This window comes from Rhodnius prolixus, unplaced genomic scaffold (genome assembly GCF_049639745.1).
Source record: "Rhodnius prolixus isolate KJV_2025 unplaced genomic scaffold, Rpr scaffold_7, whole genome shotgun sequence".
Classification (NCBI taxonomy): Eukaryota; Metazoa; Arthropoda; class Insecta; order Hemiptera; family Reduviidae; genus Rhodnius; species Rhodnius prolixus.
In genome coordinates this window covers 32,564,173-32,586,234 of record NW_027411582.1, presented here as the reverse complement: position 1 = coordinate 32,586,234, position 22,062 = coordinate 32,564,173, and the positions used below count along the sequence as shown (strand labels likewise).

The 22,062-nt window shown below is 29.5% G+C and overlaps 1 protein-coding gene and 1 long non-coding RNA gene across 5 annotated transcripts; both read left to right on the top strand.

The window, feature by feature from the left end:
- Nucleotides 1-1,007: 1,007 nt before the first annotated feature.
- On the top strand, nucleotides 1,008-10,725 carry e(r) (enhancer of rudimentary). Of its 4 annotated transcripts, XR_012454335.1 has the most exons (6): nucleotides 1,008-1,411; nucleotides 3,757-4,034; nucleotides 6,996-7,162; nucleotides 7,240-7,327; nucleotides 7,421-7,541; nucleotides 9,801-10,725. XR_012454335.1 is itself a non-coding variant. In XM_074114983.1 (5 exons), exons 1-5 carry the CDS (start codon nucleotides 1,327-1,329, stop codon nucleotides 7,478-7,480), a joined length of 678 nt encoding a protein of 225 aa, XP_073971084.1. In that variant the 5' UTR covers nucleotides 1,008-1,326; the 3' UTR covers nucleotides 7,481-7,545. The 4 variants fall into 4 exon arrangements, 3 of the variants coding, with proteins under 3 accessions (XP_073971084.1, XP_073971085.1, XP_073971086.1); XM_074114983.1 differs by lacking the exon at nucleotides 9,801-10,725 and having other exon boundaries at nucleotides 7,421-7,545; XM_074114984.1 differs by lacking the exon at nucleotides 6,996-7,162 and having other exon boundaries at nucleotides 1,009-1,411.
- A 2,066-nt stretch (nucleotides 10,726-12,791) lies between these two features.
- LOC141447450 (uncharacterized) lies at nucleotides 12,792-16,038 on the top strand. The gene is made up of 3 exons (XR_012454337.1): nucleotides 12,792-13,557; nucleotides 14,735-14,835; nucleotides 15,439-16,038. It is a non-coding gene; the product is annotated as an uncharacterized lncRNA (long non-coding RNA).
- The last annotated feature ends 6,024 nt before the right edge of the window (nucleotides 16,039-22,062 follow it).

Below are 22,062 nucleotides of genomic sequence, written 5' to 3'. Positions count from 1 at the left end.
GTAATATTCATATATGAAGTATTTACAGAGAAGCAATCACTTCTTTTCTGTATATTCCGAGATGTATAATCCTAAAAGCATCTCGAATATGTAAGTACAAATAGATGTATTAGATTATTTTTCGGTTGAAAAAAATTACATTCTGAATTCACTAGTTGAAAAAATTGAGACAAAATTTTGGGTGTAATAACAATTTACCTCAATTGTGAATCCATTCCTTGAACCTCTTTAAAATTTATAGTCATCGGTTGCTTCTTAGGTCATGCTAGATCATTCTAACGTTTTATTCTAAATATTTGCTATTATAGTTATACTGTCAGTGATAGATTAGGTGTTTTAAATCAGATTTACTAATCCCTCGCCCCATTATTTTATTTAATTAAGCCAGATTTTGTCTCTTAAGATTAAATCTAATTGATTTCATTGTCATGAAATCTTTTTTATTATGAATTTGTAGGCAGATCAGTAAGTGGTACCCACCTGGGTCAATATTTATTAGCCAAAACTGAAATAGAAAAGTACAGTCTTTCTGGCAAACATTTTATATGCCACAACGTTGGATCCCACCATTTTTCGCAGCTTTGGAGAGATTTCATTCGATTTATGCTAATAAATAGGTTCTTAAAGTAAATGAAAAATAGATACTAGACGGAAATTTCAAATGGTAAACTTTATTTTATAGTTAATCTAATTCTTAATAAAGCAAAAAAGATAGATACATGTTTTGTATTATTGTAAAGTTTTTACCGTGTGAGGTGAATCGCAATGCAAAGTAATGGATTATTTATTAAAATTTCAGTTTCATTTAAAATAAATTTGAATATAAATCAATGATTCTCCTATCGCCTATAATTGCGTAAAAACCAGTATGAAGTATTTTTCGTGATAAATATTTATTAAATAGTGAAACGAAAACATAATTAAAAAATAAGAATTGATAATTAAACAAATAAAATGGCAAAGATCAGGAAGATAATGATGTTTTATTTAAAATTAAACAATAATAATCCATAAACATCTTTGCACTAATAAACTGTTCAATGTCTAACTGATATAAACGTTGTGAACGAGCGATTCAAGGACTTTAAAACCTAGGTTTTTATTTATTTCACCTTGTATACTTTACCTGGTCAACATTAAGAGGTATCTTCACTTCAAACCAACATTGTATTGTGAAAACAGATTAAAGTCTGGACTAAATTTAATTTCGTTGTAAGATTCACGTTTTTACTGAAGTGGGACCAAACGAAAATAGTGTTTACTGTGCAATTAATTTTTGTTTTAAACTTTATTAAAATTGTTAGTACAATATATTTATTAAAAAAAATGAAAGTTTCAACTATTTTACTTTGCTCAGTTTTGATTTTTCTCATTCCAACTATTTATACGGGAATCCCAACGACCAGAACTGGTAAGTAATTTCATCAATTAAGATTAATGAAGCTTAATAATTACAAATTCTAAAGTGAATTTGTAATTACTATCATTTCTGAAAAATTAAATTAAAATTCATTATTTTAAATTTATTTTATTATTAAAATTAAAATCATTTAAAGATCATTATTAAAACATCTATTTTTTAAGCATAAGTATGTCAGAGTTTTTCTTCATACCTGCACTCAAAATTAATTGTTCAAATGCAGAATTTTGATAATTAACTTAATTAAAACGAATTAATTAATTCTTTAAATAATTTGAACGCATTCAAAGAGTTTTCTATAAATAATGATGACCAACTCTCAATTGATAACCAAACAGAATAAACTGAACTGGATTTAGATAATACAAATAATTCGGTTGTTCTCGCACAGAATACAAATACTACTTTTCAAAGAAAGTTTCCAACAAATAAAAACATTTGAAATGTTCACCATAGTTCTTACTTTCAGTAAACCAACAAATAAAATCAATATCTACAACAGTTCCTTGGTATTGTAATTTTACACTGCTTAATAAAAAAGAAATTTTAAGAATTAAATATTACTATTTATCAGAGAAATAGCATGTGGGACAAGTGGTCGACATTGACATTTTTTTTTTTTTTTGTATTACCCACATTTTCATAATATCTTACTTATCCAATTAATCCTCATTTTAAGCGTCACTTTCGAGATCGATGCCAGATCTGGAAGATGTGATTTTATCAATCCAAGATTAAGTGCAAGCAAAAAGATAATACTAAATCAATTTCTACCAATGTACACCTTCTTAGTTCGTGTATAAAAAAAGAAAACGAACTTGAACAAGAGGTATTACTCCTAATAGCTAAACTAACTACCGAATTTATATCATTCCCTTAAAGCGTTAAAATTGATAGAATGCAAATGAGAATTTCAATTTTTCTTTCTTGTTCTGCTTTATTCAATTTTAATAGAGGCTTCATACAGATTTGCTCTTTTGCAATTACTAATTGCTTATCTTTAGTAAGTACAGCACATATGATTAGGTTTACTGTAAGTAGAATTAAAATAGTATACTTCAAAGATTGAAGCTCAATTAACCACACATTTCAAAAAACTACTATGATTTTGGTCGAAAATATTGAACTAATAATGAGTAATGAGCATCGTATTTATAATTTTAAGACGTAATAAAACTTTTTTGGGCAAACATTTTTTAGGACAGAATGGGAAATCTTTTCTCAACAAAACAAGCCCTGAAGATTAAAATTGTATTTATTCTATAACTTTATAAATCTTAAACTTCGATTCCATCAGAGTCCTGAATCATAATTTAGTTCACCCTCTTTTAGGATACTGTTCTTTTCTTTGGTTTCCAAACTATGACACTCATCAAGTAGAATAGAAAAAATCCTGAAATGCTTCTTAAAAGCTATACATTACCGACTTTTCTCAGCTTATAAGCTTGTAATTAAATAAATAATGTTAATTTACCACCTTCAATCTGTTTAATCTCGTAGTGTAATTAAAAACTTCGATTCCCTTGTAACATTAACATTGACAAACTAATAATCAATTAGAATGCTCCGATTTGCTATCCTTACCCAACTTTCAGTTACAGTCACGCTTGACTGAAACGTTGCTACATCTTCGTACTCCGGATTATCTCATATACAGCCCTTTACCACGACATGCGATTCATAATCAATTGAACTAACAAACACTTATGTAAAGTATAGTAATCGCCTATTTTCTCAGGCGGGGCTTAAGGTCCAACTATCAATTAGGTGTCGTGGACGGGGGCAGAAGCTCATCCTTTGCTATAAACAATTTTTTCCTGACAAATAAAAAGTAGTCATACACGGGATTCGAACTGGGGACCTCCTACATATGAAGCTACTCTCTTGACCACTAGATCAACACCCGCCCCAACATTTGCAGTAAGTTCCGTTTGTGATTATTCCACACATTTTATGCTTGTATATTGATTTCATTACATACATTATGCTTTTGATTTTAATTGAATAACATTATTAGTTGATTGTATCTAATGGTTCAGTAATCGGTTTTGGTTATAAGTATTGTTCGTATCTTGTTTGATTGGACATAAACTCATTTCAATTAACAAATGAATCTTTCATTTAAAACGTTTTGACCGGCAAATTTTCTAAGTAACTGAAAAAGTTTAGGGTTTTCTTCTTTGTCAAAATTATTCTCCTTTTTCCAACTGTTAATGAGGAAAACGTTTTTTTCTTAGGAGTGTAAGTAAAGAAAAAATTAACACTACTATACAATTACATACTGAAAATCTTAATAATATGTTAATTTAACCATAATGTTAAAAATTTCATTACAGGACCATGCACGCCCGGCGAATTAGTTTGGGTCGATTGTAATCTGTGCACTTGTAATCCACAAGGAATGCCAAATCCTGTATGTGCCAAAATGTGGTGCCAGCCGACTCCTGCATTGAAACAGGCCAAAGCAGATGAAGAAGCCAGAGCTAAACAGTTAGAACAGGAAAGACAGACAGTAGAACTTAAAGAGGAAGAAGTAAAAGAAGAGGAGGACGTGAAAGAAGAGAATAAGGAAGAAGTGGTTATCGAGGAAGAAGTTAGAGAAGCAGAAGTGAAGGTGGATTGAAAAATCTATTATTAAGTTAATATTTGTTTTTATTTACTTTATTCCATTTAAAATTGTTGATAATAATTTAGTTTTATGAACTGGTGACATTTCTTTGGGTTACAAAAATTGATGAATAAATCTTGACATTTTAATGCTTTCCTCGATTTGTCTTGAATGATGACAGTTCTATGAAGGGAATGAACCTCAATTGGCTCTGCTGACAGAGAAATCCCAAATCCTTCTCCAAATGCTACAACCATTTCTAAGAGAGACTTGTCCCGCAACCCTTTTCGTCGGTCAAGAAAGATTTTTCGGATTAGTTTCTCCACCTGGTTTAGATTTCCTTTCTATCAGTCACAACCTGCGGCGGGCCCTGGCTTCTTTCATCCCTCTTTCCATCTGCTACGACTCTAATTGCTCATCTCAAACTTGGTCTACCGACTCTACTCTACTTTTAGAGTTCACCTTCTAAAAACCTTCGTCAATCTTACTAAGAGTTCATCCACGTCTGAGAGACACAAGTAAGGACGGTTACATCAGAGTTTGTAGAGAAAAGAATTTCATTGTATTCTAAATAGCTTGCTTCTTAGAGGCTGCCACAAACCAAAATAACATCTATTATTGTATCGAAATTGAGCAAATATCTCACTGAGTGAGGTCATCTGAAATCCCTGGTAAGAAAACTCCGAAAACTTTTCAGATAGTTATGGATCGGGTTTGAATCATTTATTTTACGATACACATGTATTAATTCAGTCTTTGGTTCAGGTTTCTGAGCAAATCTAATTTTACGATTCAGTCTGGTTCAAAAATATGTACAAAATCTAATATGTTCAAATCAAAGTATGTTCAAAAATCCTTTTAAATACTTTCTATTTCTTCTATGCAATCTCTGAACTTTCATTTTAGTCAGTAATTATTTTCTTGAGCTGAAGTTTTCGACCGACTGCTATATTTATCTTGTTGACGCTCAATTTTTCCAGCCATTTTTTTTAAAATTTGGGAAAGCACCCACAGACCTGTATTTCCGGCAGCGATCATCTTACTAATGACCCTATTATGTCACTTTAAACTGTGCCCATATTTTGAAAATCTTTTTTACCTTAAAACAACTAAGAACCCGGATTTTAACGTTCAAAAGTATTTTATAGGCAAATGATACAGTTTTAAAGAGAAAATTAATTAATTGCAAACTATATCCCAGTAAACATAAGTATAAGTATTTGAATAGAAGGCTGAAAGTCGAACTGAGACTAGAGGTGAGTCCCTGAACATCTCATTTTTTTTTTTAAAGAAAGAATCTAGCTTTGTATAAAACCAGATGAGGTACTTACTTGTGGATATACTAAACAAAAATAACATCCAAAAGCAACAAATTCTACAGAAGGGTTCTTGCAGAACAGAATATGTTTGCTAGCTGCTTAAGTTACTGCTTAAGGTAGGGGCGACAAGAAATAACTGTTCCATGTAACCTCTTTAATGAAAACAATATTTTGTTAAAATACCTTTATTTTCTATTTTAATTGCTTAAAAAATTAGGCGATCAGTTCATTGATTCAGAAGATCTTCTTCTAGTGCAGCTTTTAACTTGTTGTGTGCTTTAACTTACTTTGAAGTTGAGATAAACAGTGGAGAATAAGGTAAGCTACGATATTATAACAGGTAATAGACCATTCTACAGCCTAATTAAAATCTTCAGTTCTTTGCAAAAAAAATTAATCAATAAGACCTATTGTTAATTATGGAGCGAATGTCAAAGCGTAAAACTGCTGACATGCATGCAGTGAAAGCTTTTCAAATCAGAATGTCTGGCAAAAACTGATCTAGGGAATTCTTCATGAGCAAACAAAAATAGTTCATCCGAGGAAAAGATTGTTAAAGAATGGCCATAGCCTATACACTGTAGCCTTGGTTAACTAAGTTAGGTGATTAATTGATTTAAACAAGTATCTTTTTTAACTTAAGTTAATAGATGTTTTTTTGTTAAAAAAAAAAAAAAGTATTTTGAAGTGCCTTTGAAAAAAAAAAAAATGTCAACACAATTTGGAATTTGGGATGTGAATAGAAATTAATGTCACTAACAGAAGCTGCTACTGTGAAATGTCAAATGCCAAAATGTCCTGGCAAGATCAACCCTGCTTTTCCGAGTCAAAAGAAGATTTTGTATTATTCTTATCTTCATGCAAGCATCTCTTTTTCAGTGATAAGGATAAGGAACTAGTGTTAATGTTGTACAACTGTTTAGGTCCTAGATTCGCCAATACTAAATTTAATGTAACCGGGAGAGATGCATACTCCCAAGAAGATGCTTGGATAATTTGAAGATCAGAGGTCTCACACGATGTTGTAGGCCTTAAGATTGTTTCTTAGAACTAAAGATAACTTTTAAACTTGGAAAAAAGCAATGGAACTTGGGATAATATTTGGAAGTTGATAAATGATACATTAGGTAGGTCCCTCGCCATTTAGACATAACAATAAAAAATAAGAAATTGTATAGAAACTTTTATATTATATTCTTTCAAAATTAAAATGTACAATTCCATAGGTGAAATTGTGCAAAAGATTGTGTAACTTTCACTATTTTGAGAGTGGAAAGTTGTAATTGTACCAAACTTCCCCATTAATTTTTCACCATAAATTTAGTTTTCAGACCTTCTGAGATTTTCGATAAATGTGGGTAAAATAGGGAATTGAATATCTCAAAAACAAAAATTCGTAGGAAGCTCTATGTATTTAAATTTGATTTTCAAAAGTTCCGAATATGAAATAGTGATCAAATTCCTCTTTGATGAAAACCCAGAAAATTGTATTCTATTACAACATAGTATTACAACTATGAGAATTGTGATATGAAAATCATGTGAGTGTGCATCATCAGATTTTATGTTTAAAAAACATTGAATTCAACAATCAATTCAAATTTGAATTTTTCTAACACAGACTAATGGCTACTTGTGACGTTTACAGCTGAAGTATTACAGTGTTTATACGAGTGAGTTTGGACTCCCTAAAAGTCGGCATTTTCGATTTTATTTATTTCTTTTATTAATTGCAAATTATTGTTACATTCGTGCTATTCATTTTCATCCCAGTTTTGTGCACTTAGTAAGAGAAAAAAATACTTATCACAAATGGTATGAGAAAGATAATTTGATTTATCTATCTTAACCTATTTTTGTGTTGTAGTTAAGCTATATTCTTTTCTTTGCAGTCGCACACAATTATGCTTATACAACCAGGACCAAAGCCTGAAACGAGAACTTATTCTGATTATGAATCAATTAACGAATGTATGGAAGGTAAGTAACGTATTTCTGTTTTAGTGCAAACAAATTAAAACATACACATCCATATCACCATTGATATTAAATTATTATTATTTTTTGTTTTAGGTGTTTGCAAAATTTATGAAGAACATCTTAAAACACAAAATCCCAACACACCAGCTATAACCTATGATATAAGCCAGTTATTTGACTTTATTGATCAATTATCCGACCTTTCTTGTTTGGTGTAAGTATTCTTATGATTTCGATTGTAATTTAAGTTTTCAGTGTAAGTTTTTTTTTTGCGAAACAGCAGTTTTAGTTAAAAACTGAAAAAGAGTGAAGGACTTGTTTTAATGTATGCTTTTACTTCAAAAAATTGGCGATATTGTCTGATTAAATTTTTTCGGATTTTCAGTTTAGCTAAAAATCCATTACATTTAAGCCTTTAATTGGAGTAAATTTAACCCCAGGGTCAAATTGATTACACCTTTTTAAACAGTTACGAATTAGGTTCCATGTGCTAGTGCTTTATTTGAATTAGATAAATAAATTTATATTATTTGTTTAAATAATTTCTTTTATTTTTAGAAATAGATCTCAGGTCACCTTAAAAATGTACAAAACACGTGTATAAAAAAATGAAATTTGCTGTTAATAATTTTAATATATTCAGTTTACCAGTAAATCCATAAAATTCTGGAAAGTATACACTTATTAGCAATGCCAGAAACTGTGTTTTTTATTTATAAACATTGGTTTCTTCTTGAGTAATGTTTCTTGTTAAATAATATAATTTATAATCCCATTTAAAAAATGGTCCCGAACTTCTTTTATGAGCAACTTTAAAGTTCAATTTTTTTGAATTATTATTACCTCCTCACATAAATTAATTTCTTCAGCGTATGACTAATTAGCAGTGCTTTTAGTTTTCATATATAGTAATGTTTTAATAATCTTACCCAGAGAATGAATTTTAGTTTGTAAAACAAAAATAAAGGCTCTAAGGCTCTAAAGTTGGCCGTTCAAATAAACTCCTTTTTTACATATTTTCTTTTTTAAATTAAGAGGAGATAAGTGTATCAATAAAAATCCTTATTTAAAATTCGAATTTTATAAATTATAATTACAAAAAAAAAGTCTAATTACTGATCTGTACGATTATCTAAACTATCCAATCCAAAAATCTTTATTCATCATTAATTGTTATTCATCGCCGACTGCCCATTTTAATTTACCCACGTTATTCAGGACAATGTTTTACATTTTCAAAAATGTTAAGTTCAGATTCAATACATATAAAGACTTCAGTCGGAGCAATCGCCTTACATATATACTCTTTCCGGGAGTCTTGTTTGGTTCGTGCTAGAGTAAAGATCGTTCTCATGTATTTATCATTAAGTTAATAATTTTTGTTTCAAATGAGACTCTGACAGACGGTAATGTACCATGTCATTGATGTTTATAAAAAGAATATGTATATTTTGTTTTCCCTATTCAAATAAAACATTATTATTATTATATACTCTTTCCTGGACACAACAGGAAAGCATCTGAAACCTTTTAAAGAGCTAAAAATGTGATTTTTACGAAGTTGTTCAATTATTCTAACCAATGGTAACAAGTAAGCCTCGAACGAGGAGGCCACCATTTACAATTTGAGAAATATCACTCTTTTCACATCCTTCAGACATGCTCCATACAAAGAAGTTTTAAATATGTTCTTTATTTTCAAACAAAATCATAACAGTACTAATATCACAGTATTATTTCATAAAACCAGATTTTTCTACTTGAAATCAAAGGGTTTTTGGCTACATTTTTTTAAAAATGATGTACGCTTCCCATTTTATGAATGGCCACTAATTTTATGTATCATGGAACTATAAAGTTTCAGAATGTTTCAGTATTTATCATGTCCATCAATAAGATTGTATAAATTGATCCTAAGACTCCTGGAGTTATCTTAAGTAATTTCTATTGCTATAAGTATTATAAAAAAGTTATTAATTTGGCCAACTAGGAATTGCAATCTTGACAATGATGAATTCCATAACACAGTAAATATTATATACTGATATAATTAATGATTTTGGGAGTAACTAAAAGTGATCACTGATAATCATTCTTTCAAGTGCATTGAATGTTCCCGAGTTAAACGAGATGTAATAACGACAGTGTGTTTCCAAAATAATTTGCCTTACTATTAATACAATGAATTACTATTAGAAATAACATTTTATATTAAATAGAAATAACATTTTATATTAAATAGAAACGTATATTTAAAAAAAGTCAGAATCGTAACTGCAACTAAAGAGGCACCTAATCAACAAAATAATTTTTCATTTGATTAAGTCAAATTCTGATCTACTGTATTGAAAATTCAGATGATAGTTATTAGCTTAAAATATTTTTAATACATTATTAAATGGCACCTAATTATACAAATCTTGTCTTCGTTTTAATCATCGATTAATATATGTTCTTTTTATTTATTTTCTAGATACCAAAAAGGAACCAATACTTACGCTCCTTACAACAAAGACTGGATTAAGGAGAAAATTTACATTCTCTTAAGGAGGCAGGCAAATCGACCAGTATAAAAACAGACCTATTCTTTTAATTTTCTATGTCTATACATTAATTTCCGATTGATTAAAATAATAAAAAAGCAGGAATTTGATTAATAAAAAAAAAAATCAGTTGTCTTGTGGTTTAATTTTTTATTTTGGAACTGAATCTTCTTTTGTACTTAAGAAAATGAAAATCATTTGAGAAATAGTACAATTTTTTTATAAAATCTCTCTCTAAGTTTAAAGATACGCCTTTCTTTTATCTACATTTACAATAATTTATTGTTAAATATGTATAGTTAGTAGTAAGATATTTTTATTTGATTATTGTTCTTTAATTTTTATTTCTTATTATTTACAGCATGTTTTTTTCTCTTTATCTCTCTTCAAAATAATTTTTAATTTACTTTTTATTTTTTGATCTTATATGATCTTATACTGACTTCACTAAGACTCAAAATACAGAACTTTGTCTCATTATATGTGCAATCACACTCAAGACCATGCATGCAAAATTGTATGTTTATTTATTTAATTAAGGACAGATTTAGTAGCTTTTCTAATAATTTAAGCGTCTTTTTTAAATCAACTCCTTCGTTTTCTTAAAATTTAGTTGTCTAAAATTGAGATTAAATAAAAATTTAAAAAGTATACAAAGTTATAATGTTCTCATAAGTGATTAGATGGAAAAAAGTAAAGAAGATTCGTGAACAATTGTATGTTGTGTGTAAAGTAATTGTATTCCAGAAGTTCAATCACAATTCTTTTTTATGAACACAGTTACTTGATTTAATATTCTTTCATTTTTTTTTTTTTTTTATAATAAATGTTAAAATATATCAAATTGATTTTTTATTTTAACGTTTTTGCGATCGATATTTCAGAGTCAACTGTGGAGCAGCAGACTCTGATATCCGTCTAGCTCGAGCTGGTGTTCCTCAGGGCAGTGTCCTAGGTCCTATTCTTTACTCCTTGTATACAGCAGACATACCTCAACATCCAAATACTATCCTCTCCACCTTTGCTGACGATACTGCTATCTTATCTCCACATTCTGATCCTCTTATCGTTACACAAACTCTACAAACACATCAACCACTTACAGGACTGGCTTTTCAAATGGAGAATCAAAACCAACGCTACGGAGTCAAAGTTTATAGTATTTACTCTCAGACGGAAAATCCTACCTCCTGTCATCTTGAACCAAACTCCTATACCAACTGTGGACAAAGTACGCTACCTTGGACTGCACCTAGTATGGAATCCCCCATACTAGACTGAAAAGACAAGAAACTAACCAACGCTACAAAACTTCTCGCCAGACTACTTGACAAACGTTCGAAACTTAACCTACATAACAAAAGACTCTTATATCTACTGTTACTGCGACCTATTTGGTCTTACGGCATCGAAGTATGGGGATCGACTAAGCGTTCCAACTCATTACGCCTCCAGGCATTACAGTCAAAAATACTTCGAAAACTTCTTAACGCTCTGTTCTATGTATCTAACTTCACTATTCATAATGACCTCAAAATTCCTTTCATTACAGATCTTGCTAACACTCCACTTTTTCAAATTTCATTCCTCTACAGCAGCTCATCCTAACCCTCTCATAGAACACCTGTCTTCCTCCACATTACCAGGTAATCCTCTAAGGAGATTGAAGAGAAGATGTGGCCACGTGATCTTCTCTTATCGTGAGAGCAAAGCACGTTACTGGAGTGGCACCACTGGGTGCCTTCTCCACTCATGATTTCCTTTTATTTCTTTTTTCTTTCACCATATTTGCTTGTTGCAACAACTGTTGCAGTGGCAAATTACAATAAAAGATTAAAAAGTAAAAAGTTTTTGCTTTCCAATAACAATTTATTACAGAGCAAGCAAATTAATAAATTGATTCAATAAACCCAATCTGTGCTTACACTTACGTTTTTTCACTTGTAAGTACGCAATTTTTCAGGAACACTTAACAGGGAATGGGGAAATGAAATGAAAAGTAGATTTTCATTAGTTACATATTAGTTTTAATAACTTAAAAACCATGTACAGCAATAATTTATTGTTAACTTACACTGCAACTACATTTCTTTCTTTTTTTTAAATTTGACTCCAAAACTGCAAGCAACATAAATCTGACTTGAGACTACTTTTTTGTTTTAAATAATTTTATTAAAATTTACAACTGCAGGATTGATAAATCGTGCAACAGGAAAACCAAGTAACAGATGCAAAGCGTGTGAGGAGTTAGCACCTATCTAGTGAATCAATTATTATTGACCTACCAAGCAAATCACGAGGCCATCACCGACACATCGTTAGTTGGGGTTGTCTGTAAGAGTCAGAGATGGAAAAGCAGGTCATTTACAATGAGAAAGAGATTAAGTCTTGAATGAAAAATGTACTTTTATTTCAGATTGATTGGTTTAGTTGCGAGAGGTATAATGGAGCTTTTGACATACGGCGCAGAATTTTTGGTTGATTGATTACCAAGTAACCACAGTAAATATTCGAATACTTGACTGCATTCGTCATTTCATGTCTGTTTCAGTAGTGCGTTATATACAAGTACTTTGTAGTTCGGTGTCAATTGGGTTCCTTCTGCAAGGAGTTTTGCTAGCAGACAAGTAAACCAGTATGACTTGTATTTAGTTTCCAATTATGTTTAGATAGTAGAAAGAATTTTTCGGAAAAAAAAACACTCGAATGATAGGCAAAAAAGATTAGGAGTCAACACGAATGCATTCTGATGCTTAATGTTTTATTTTATTTTCGTTTTACTTTTCTAAGTTAATTCCATTTTTTAAAATAATGTATTGTTTAGTATTGCATGTTCTATCATATAGGGGTAAATAATCTTTGTTTGTGATGGGCTACCTCGAAATTCATTATTTAATTTTAATACTTTGCCAGCTAGTATGGGTTAAGAATAATTTTGTATGCTCTTAATTGTTACTTATAAGTCACTTTTAGTATTTCTTTACTCTCTTTCTAAGTAATGTGTATAATATTAAAAAAGCTGAAATTGCGAAGGCATTGCTTACAGGTTATAGAAACCTCATATCAGCAAGTCCACCAAAGCTATGCTTCAGTCTTCAGACTAGACCACTTCAAATACGTTTCTCTTGTTTCCGTTTAATTTCTTTTTTCCCCCATATTTTTATGTTAAAATATAATTAGTTCACTAATCGTTTATTATAATTCATCTGAATAGTGTAAGTACAAATTCTAGTGTTCCTCAAATTCAAAATCGGGCATGTTACAACCTACAATTAAGATTATCTGACAGCTTATCTTTCGTTACTGATTGAAGTTTAGCACATTGTGATTTCTGAAATTTCCATTAAAAAAAATTCATGTGCCTAGCACCGTAAACAATTTCCATTGCGAGTTTGTCGGGTATTGTGGTTTAATCCATTTTCTTTTCATTTCTTCAATCTACTTTTTTCTTAAACCTCTCATTTACAGATTTCTAAGATCTTAATGTTTGTGGAACTAATGTTTATCCACAGGCAATTGTTCATTAACTTTCATTTAGTTTTCAAACTCAATCAAATTTTTAATCGTCCTGCTTCTAAAGCCTGCACATAATCAAACAGCAGCTTGAATCATGCGAGCTGCTCGAACGAGTTCTCTCTAAATGTTGAAGTCTGTCAGAATTTATGTAAGAAGGATTACTGAATCCAAGTAAGTTCTTTTCTTTTTTAAAATATCTATATCATTTCAATTACTCTAAAATTACAATAAATCATTGTAATTTTAATTTCTCTTTCTGTTATTCTTAATCAACGAAAAATGTATTTTCTAAAAAACATTCTGGTCCTCCATAGATTTGTAGTGAATTACATCGGCTATAAGGGAGCAACTTACTTACTTACTTGTAGCTCTACAACCCGGAGTGGGCCTTAGCCTCGCGAATAACGTCATTCCAGATATCCCTATTTTTTGCTTTTCTTTTCCAGTCATGCTCTCCAACGGTCTTCCTCAACCTCCTGGAGCCAATGCCTACGTGGTCTTCCAATTCTTTTTTTGCTAAACAGTGTACCAAACAGTAAACTCCGCGGCATTCTGTTTTCAGTCATTCGTTCCACGTGACCTAGCCACTCCATTCGTCGGACTCTTATAAAGTGCGTTACGCAGACGTCTTTGTACAACTGATAGAGCTCGGAGTTCCTTCGTATTCTCCAACTATCAGTTTCATTATCATAAACCGGGCCGAATATTTTCTTTAATATCTTCCGTTCGTATATCATAAGGCTGTTGCTCAACGCAATATTAAGGGTCCAAGTTTCGGCGCCGTACGTGAGGACTGGTCGTGTTAGGGTTTTGTATAACCTTACCTTTGTGGTCCTTTACAAGTTTGAAGTTTTAAATAACTTGTAATTGGCAATATACGCCCGGTTAGCTGTCGTTATCCCTCTGTTTACCTCACCTGATATTTTGTTTTCATCATTTAATTCTGATCCCAGGTAAACAAAGCTTCTGACGCGTTATTAGGGGGCAACAGTTTATAATATTGCATTATAAACAATTAAGAATTTCTCACAGAGTTTAAGGCTAATATGTGACTTACTTATTATATTATTTCATAATTATATGTGATTTGTTTTCGACTATGGTTTTTTGCTTTAATAATTCACTACTGTAAGCTATAATTCTAACTCAATCAACTTCTTCCAAGATTTAATTTTTTGTATCAGTGAAAAATTTTGATCTTTTGCTTATTTTTAATTAATTATAGATATTGTTATTAATTTTGATACATTTATTTATCACGTACAGAATTATGGCTCAATTCTTCAGTGGCATATACTTTGTATAATCAACAAAACTTAAATATAATGAAAAAAAAATTAAATTGCAGAGATCTGGAAAATCAAACTATATCAGCGGACTGCTCCAAGAGCATTCTATTGGCAAAGCCGATAACTATATAGTTCCTAAGTTTCCCACTAGATCGCATGGGTATGTAGAATTCATGAAATTTAACATGATATTTACGTTTAATTCATTTTAATTATTTTTGGTATCGGCTGCATTGTATTAGCCTGATATTTTTTTTTTTTTTTTTTTTTTTTTTTTTTTTTTTTTTTTTGGCGCATCAACAGCTGAGGTCATTAGCGCCCGGAGCTTTTTCCAGTGCACTGCCGGCCTCCGGACAGTGTTCTCTCGTTACAGACAACACTGTCCATCACCGGACAGTGAGCTGTAAGAAGCTCCTAGGAAGAGAAAATCTAAGGGTCAGCTGCTGGATTCGAACCCGGGACCTCCGCGTGGGATTAGCCTGATATTGTGACAGATAAATTATTGATAAATAAATAAAACAAAGAATTTCTTTAAAAATGAAAGAGAATTAGTATGTTTTTATTTGTAAAAATTATATTTAAATTAAGCTAATTAAATTTACATAAAATCCAAACTTTCTTGAATGGTTAATAAAAAAAAACGATTTAATTTAGTTGAAAGTGAAAAAAAATCAACTTTTGTTTTATTCACAAAGTAGTTAGTGAATTACGTTCAAAAAATATATTGAGATTTTACTGAATATGTATTTTTCATTTTTTTCAGTTTGTTTATTTCTCACAGAGTTTAAGTTCAAGCCCTGCGAGCTCACCGCTGACATGGTTATACAACTTAGAACCACATTCTTTACATGCAACAGCTTGATATATTTCAGGTAATTATCCCTTAATTAATATATAACATTTTTCATTGCTATGAAATTTATTTTTATTTTTTATTCATATTCATTGAAAAAAGTTCAGTTTGGTTAAAAATGATAAAAATAAAGTTCATAAAAATGAAATAAGTTTTTACGTGTCAATATGGAGCTTCTTATCCATTTATTTGCTATAAAAATGTGTAATTAATAGAGAATAAAAAAACTTATAAGTTCTGAAAAAAGTTTCTATTTATTTCCTATTATCACTTAGAGTTTAATTTTACATATATACAAAATAAATAAATAAATAATAAATATTAAGTATTAAAATTAGCGAGGAATCGGTTCAAATAAAAAATCAACAACTCGTCTTTTTGACAACTTTTCGACAAATTTACTGCCTTCTTCAGAGAGCGGCTATGCGGGTTGGTTGAGTTACAGAAAACTGAAAATAATAAAATGTTTAAAAAGTACCAAATAAGCAATAAAAAAGTTCAGAAGTACATCACTTACAGAAGAAGAACAAGAAAAGTTTTAAATTAACAAAATAGTACCTAAAAAAGTTGAAAACTAAATGAATAATAAAAATGTTGAAAATAAAAAAAAAAAGATAAAAACAATAAAAATTAGTTCTATAAATCGACACCAGATAGCAGCACCTACTGGACCTCAATACATGTTTACTAATTGTAGTTTACATATTTGCCATTAGGCAGCAGCACTTTACTGGAACTGTCAACATTGTAAACAAATTATAATTTACATATTTGCCACCAGGAGACACTCAAATTCTATTTGTCAGATGTCAAACAATTCCCTTCAGTACGACTTGAGTGACGGTGGAGGGTAGTACGCTCGTCGCTCCAAACAATCTTATATAATGTTAACACCTCTCTCGATAATCTTGGTAATGGTTCATCTTGACGGTCAGAAGCCAAACAATCAAATATAAAAAAAGGTATGATAACATATGGTATGTCTGTCTAGTCTAAAAATCACTGTCATAAATATACATGAAAGTTCTTCTATTAGAATTATAATAAAAAATATTCTAAGCATCAAATATGAAGTAGGTATTCATGACATACGTCTGTTTAGTCAAAAATTCAAAAGTCAAAGAATTAATAAATTAAATAGTAATTACCCCACCCTCCCGCCCTGCAAAAATCACTCACCCATATAGTCTGGCAGTACTATTGCGCACTCGACAATCAAGAAACATTTTATGCATTTTTCTCAGCATAGAACAATTTATTTTCGCTTACTTCCGGTATCATTAATTAACACATACCTAATACCATCTAACTGTAAAATTACCTAATTAAAAAAAGCTCGAGCTACATAATAATTAATAAAAACAATAGAGGTAATAAAATAATTAGCTTTAATTCATGCTGTCACTTCTAGGCACCAGAACAATCACTATTTTAACAATTAGATTCTCTTTCTAGACTTTAGAGGCCTTTTTTAACTATTCTTTTTATATTTTCTTATTTTTTCATATTGTGTTCATTATTTTTAACTTATATTTTTTAGTATTTATTAGATGTCAGACCCTCATGCTGGCCAGTTTCAGAGGAGATAAAAAAGAAAAACAGAAATTAGTTTATAATTGAAATGGCACTATAAACTTCCGATAATTCTCCGCAATTTTTCCCAGCCTTTTGCATTTAGAATTTGAATTAGTACTTCTTGTGTCTGGTTAGTCTTATTGAAAACGGATTTTCTAAATTCGTTCAACACCGGGTAGCTCGCTGTGAAGTGGTTTGTACCTTCACTCCGGTTTAAATCTGACAGAGAGCACCGGTATTCTTTATTTACCATATATCTTACAATTCAAATTCACTAGATTGCCTCTATACTTCATTACAATACTGATATCTTTTAATTTCAAATTTGTAATCAGGTAATTAATATTATAATTAATTTGACTGTAAAGACCGTGTTAAATGCCCTTTGTTGCTCGTACAATACATTTCTCCCCATACCCTGAAGCAAACATGCTTCGACAGTTTATTTATAATTTCTTTCATATTTTCTGGGTGCGCGACAAGTTACAGGAGGGACTATATACTCTAGTTAGGTGTTCCCAGTTCTATTTTATCCTATTTACCTTTTTTATTTTACATTACTTCCATCATTATTGCCAATCTTCTAGATATTTTTAAATAAAAAAGATGGTAAAATATTGTAAAGTATGTGTGATTCAGAACATCTGGATCTACAAGAATTCTTTTTTTCAAATCTAATAAAACATTTAGGGATATGACCCTACACTGTTGTAACTCCAGATTTTATTAAATTTAAGTATTTTATCAAATAGAACATTCATTTTTAGTGAAAGCGTTTAGAGCATTGATTTTTGAGGCATACCTCGTACGAGTACATAGAATTAAATAAATCTATATTTATGTAAAATTCACGATTTGTATTTAAATCTGTTGCCCTTTAGAACTTACAATAAGAAGATTTTTGTAAAGCTTACAATTTGTAGTTAAATATGAATAAAAAGAAATGCTTATACAATAATTCAACGTTAGAACAATATTAGCCTTTTTTTTTTTACAATTTTTACAAATATAATTCACAAATTCATCTTTGCTTTTAAGCTTAGTTTGATTTTGTTGATGGTGAACCATGTAATTGTAGCTATTTTTGGTAAAAAGATGAACCAGAATTGAGCGGTAGAACAATACCTACCTCTTTTCCACCAAATTTTACAAGTATAAATAAAAAATAACATATTTACATAGAATTCGTAACTATTATGAAACTTTATTAGATATTAGACTGCTTACTGTTCTTTTAAATGATGGTAGATCACATTTTTGAACAAAATGAGATCCCAGATTCTCAATTCTTTGTAGGTATATTAATATTCAGGATTCTAGGTGGTATATTATTGTTAAAAATACATTAATTTACTCTAAAATTACTATTTTGACCAATCAGAAAAGTAAATATTGAACGTATGTATTGAGGATAGGTTTTTGAGCTACCTTTGTGAAATGAACATCACATTTAGGGTCTTAACTGTTCTTAAGCTTAATATAACATGCTTAAACCAAGTACATCACAAAAGTAAAACCTAAATTTAGTTTTTTTTTATTAATATTAACCAATAGAAAGGAAATTGATTAAGTGCACTTGCAGGAAAAAGGAAGATTGGGTAATGGCTGATTTGAGTTATTTCAAAAATGACGCACAGGTAAAAGTTTCCGCCTTCACTTACCTATTATTCTTTAATATGATGTAAAATTCAATTATAATGCGTAAATGATCTGTAATTACGAGCTAAAATTTCATTATGAAAGAATATTGACGTATCTAGGTTTTCCACTCTAAGGCTTACCATGAACAATTTCAATGCAAGATTAAGATCTTACCACTAATGTAGAATTACAGGCAATTAAGATTTGGTACAAATATTAACTAAAAAAATAAAATTATTTCGTAGGTTCGTGGAAATTCGCCACGCATATGGGTAGGTAATAGGTTAAGTAGTTATTACGGATTTTCTTAAAAACGGCTTCAAAGATTTTGATCAAATTTTGTGTACTTCTTATTTGGGCAATTTTACACAAATTATACTGAAAACCGTTTTCTGAAATCTTATTTTGAGACCACTTTTGGAGTACAACTTCAGCCCTAGGTCAACATCGTAAAATAGCATTTAAATAAAATTTTAAGTTTTACCACTAATTTATCATTAAACTTTACCTATTATTTAATTAAAATTCCAAATTTGAAGAAAATCTATCGAGCAGATTTTCAAGAATTAGCCAAAGAAGGTCAGAAGTACAGGTGCTCATTTTTGCCTTAAAAAACAATTTCTAATGGAAAATATATTTTTAACTACTTAATTCAACTTGATAATTTAATATTCTTTCATTTTTTAAAAGAAAAAAATTAGTATTATCAATTTTTAACTGGAACTACTTTTTGTATTCTTCCGCATAACCATGTGCTTTTGAGTGACGTCATAAAGTAGTCCCAAATTAATAATTAAAAAAAAGCCTTTAAAACTATTAGTAGTGTAGAAAAATCATTTTTTTATCTAAATTAACTTGTTATTAATCCATTTTAAACAGAATTATGCTTAAATTTGACTTTATAAAAAATCAAAGTTCAAATATGGCGACTAACGGATTTTTGCAGCCAGTTGCCATTGGGCTCCCGACCAGTCAACATCTATGCTGTACACGTAAGTAAGATTTTATTATTTATTTAATTAAATTCAATCAAATTTTTATTAAAATTAATAAAGTGATACAACTATATTAAGTTTATAGAGTTTTATATATTTTTTAAATAAAAAATTAAAAAAATTGAATAAGCACGTGGTCGACCAATGAATCTTGCATGCCTGAACAAGCAATAATTCTTATTTCTTTTATTATTTTTTCTAATTCACTTTATTAATTTTTACGTTTTAACTTAAAATTAATTTTTATTACTATTTTTTATAATTTGTTTGTTAATTGATTTATTTTATTAATTTTTTTAATCTGTGGTAATTTCTAAAATTCATTTCAGATAAGTTAATTTAAATTAATATTTTTTAATTAATTTGTGCTTAGTTTCTTTTTGAAAACTTCACTCTTGAAACAGCTTTGTACCTTGGGACATTTCTTTACAACTCTACTAAAACACTCATCAATAGTCAAAATTATGAAGCAAGGAGTTACCCAGATCTTAAATTTTAGACAAAAACAAGTAAGTAATAACACTCAATATATTATTTAATAAGAACTACCAAGTTAAAAGTTTTAATAGAAATTAAATTAGTTTAAACTAAAAATAGTTAATGAAATGATACAAGGATTCAAGTGAAACATGGCTACAATCTACAATGTTTTAGTTTGGGGAGTTTAAACTTAGATTTTATTCGAAATTTTACTGAATTATGAATTATAGTCAGAAAAGTTTCAATTTAACAAAAAGAAAGAAATTAAGATTTAGAAACAATTTTAAAGCGCTAAATATGAAAAATAAACCTCACTTTCGGCTTAAGCATTGAATAAAAAGATAGATATAAATATCTTTGATTCAAAATCACTAAGTGAATTTATTAAGATTTTTATGAGATATGGGCAAGCCTATTGCTTCCTAAAGTTGATGATCATATTCCAAAAACTATTTATAGTGGAATCTAAAATTCATCTTTAAACCTTTTACTTCGACTCACTTGAGTTTGATTCAGTAACTTTAATAAAAATTTAACCCCTTTTTAAATTTCTGTTTCGAAAGAAAAAATAATTGCTGCAAACTATTACACGATTTTTTCTTACAGTAATAATTGTCAAGATTCTTTCTTTAAACATCGAAACTGCAAATCTTAAAACATTCACAATTATTAAAAACAATATCGAGGTTTCAAGTTTGTACAACGAATTAATAATGAAATCCCTATACCTAATTGTTAATGTGAAAATCGAAAGATAGAGGTTCTTGGGGAGCAAAAACTGATCTCTACCTCCTCGAGGTGCTCCCTGGGCAACTACTCCCGGGAGTAGGCTAACAGAGACAGTACACTTTTCAAACCTATTAAATTAAAACTTTTTCCAAATTCAAATAGAAGTAGTATAATATAAAAGTATCCCGAACGTTTGAGATATCTATATCAAAACTAGCTTAAAAAAATAATTAGTCTTATTTTTTAAAAGTAGGTAGTTTTAAGAATTATTTATAAAAATAGGTATAGTTTTAAGAATTAGACATAAAAGTAGGTAGCTTTAAGAATTAGATATAGCAGTTGGTAGAGATTAGATATAGCTTTAAGAATTAGTTATAAAAGTAGGTAATTTTAAGAATTAGTTATAAAAGTAGGTAGTTTTAAGAATTAGTTATAAAAGTAGGTAGTTTTAAGAATTAGTTCTAGAAATGAGTATGGTTCTAAGTATTAGTTGTAGAAATAGGTATAGTTTTAAGAACTAGATATAGAAGTAGGTAGAGTTTTAAGAATTATTTATAAAAGTGGGTAGTTTTAAGAATTAGTTATAAAAGTAGGTCTAGTTTTAAGTATTATATACTGTAGTAGGTATAGTTTTAAGAATTAGACATAAAAGTAGGTAGTTTTAAGAATTAGATATAGCAGTAGGTATAGTTTTAAGAATTAGATATAGAAGAAGGTAGTTTTAAGAATTAGTTGTTGAAATAGGTATAGTTTTAAGAACTAGATATAGAAATAGGTTTAGTTTTAAGAATTAGATATAGAAGTAGGTAGTTTTAAGAATTAGACATAATAGGTAGTTTTAAGAATAAATATACCAGTAGGTATAGTTTTAAGAATTAGTTGTAGAAATAGGTATAGTTTTAAGAATTAGATATAGAAGTAGGTATAGTTTTAAGAATTAGTTATAAAAGTAGGTACTTTTAAGAATTAGTTCTAGAAATGAGTATGGTTCTAAGTATTAGTTGTAGAAATAGGTATAGTTTTAAGAACTAGATATAGAAGTAGGTATAGTTTTAAGAATTAGATGTAGAAGTAGGTATAGTTTTAAGAATTATTTATAAAAGTGGGTAGTTTT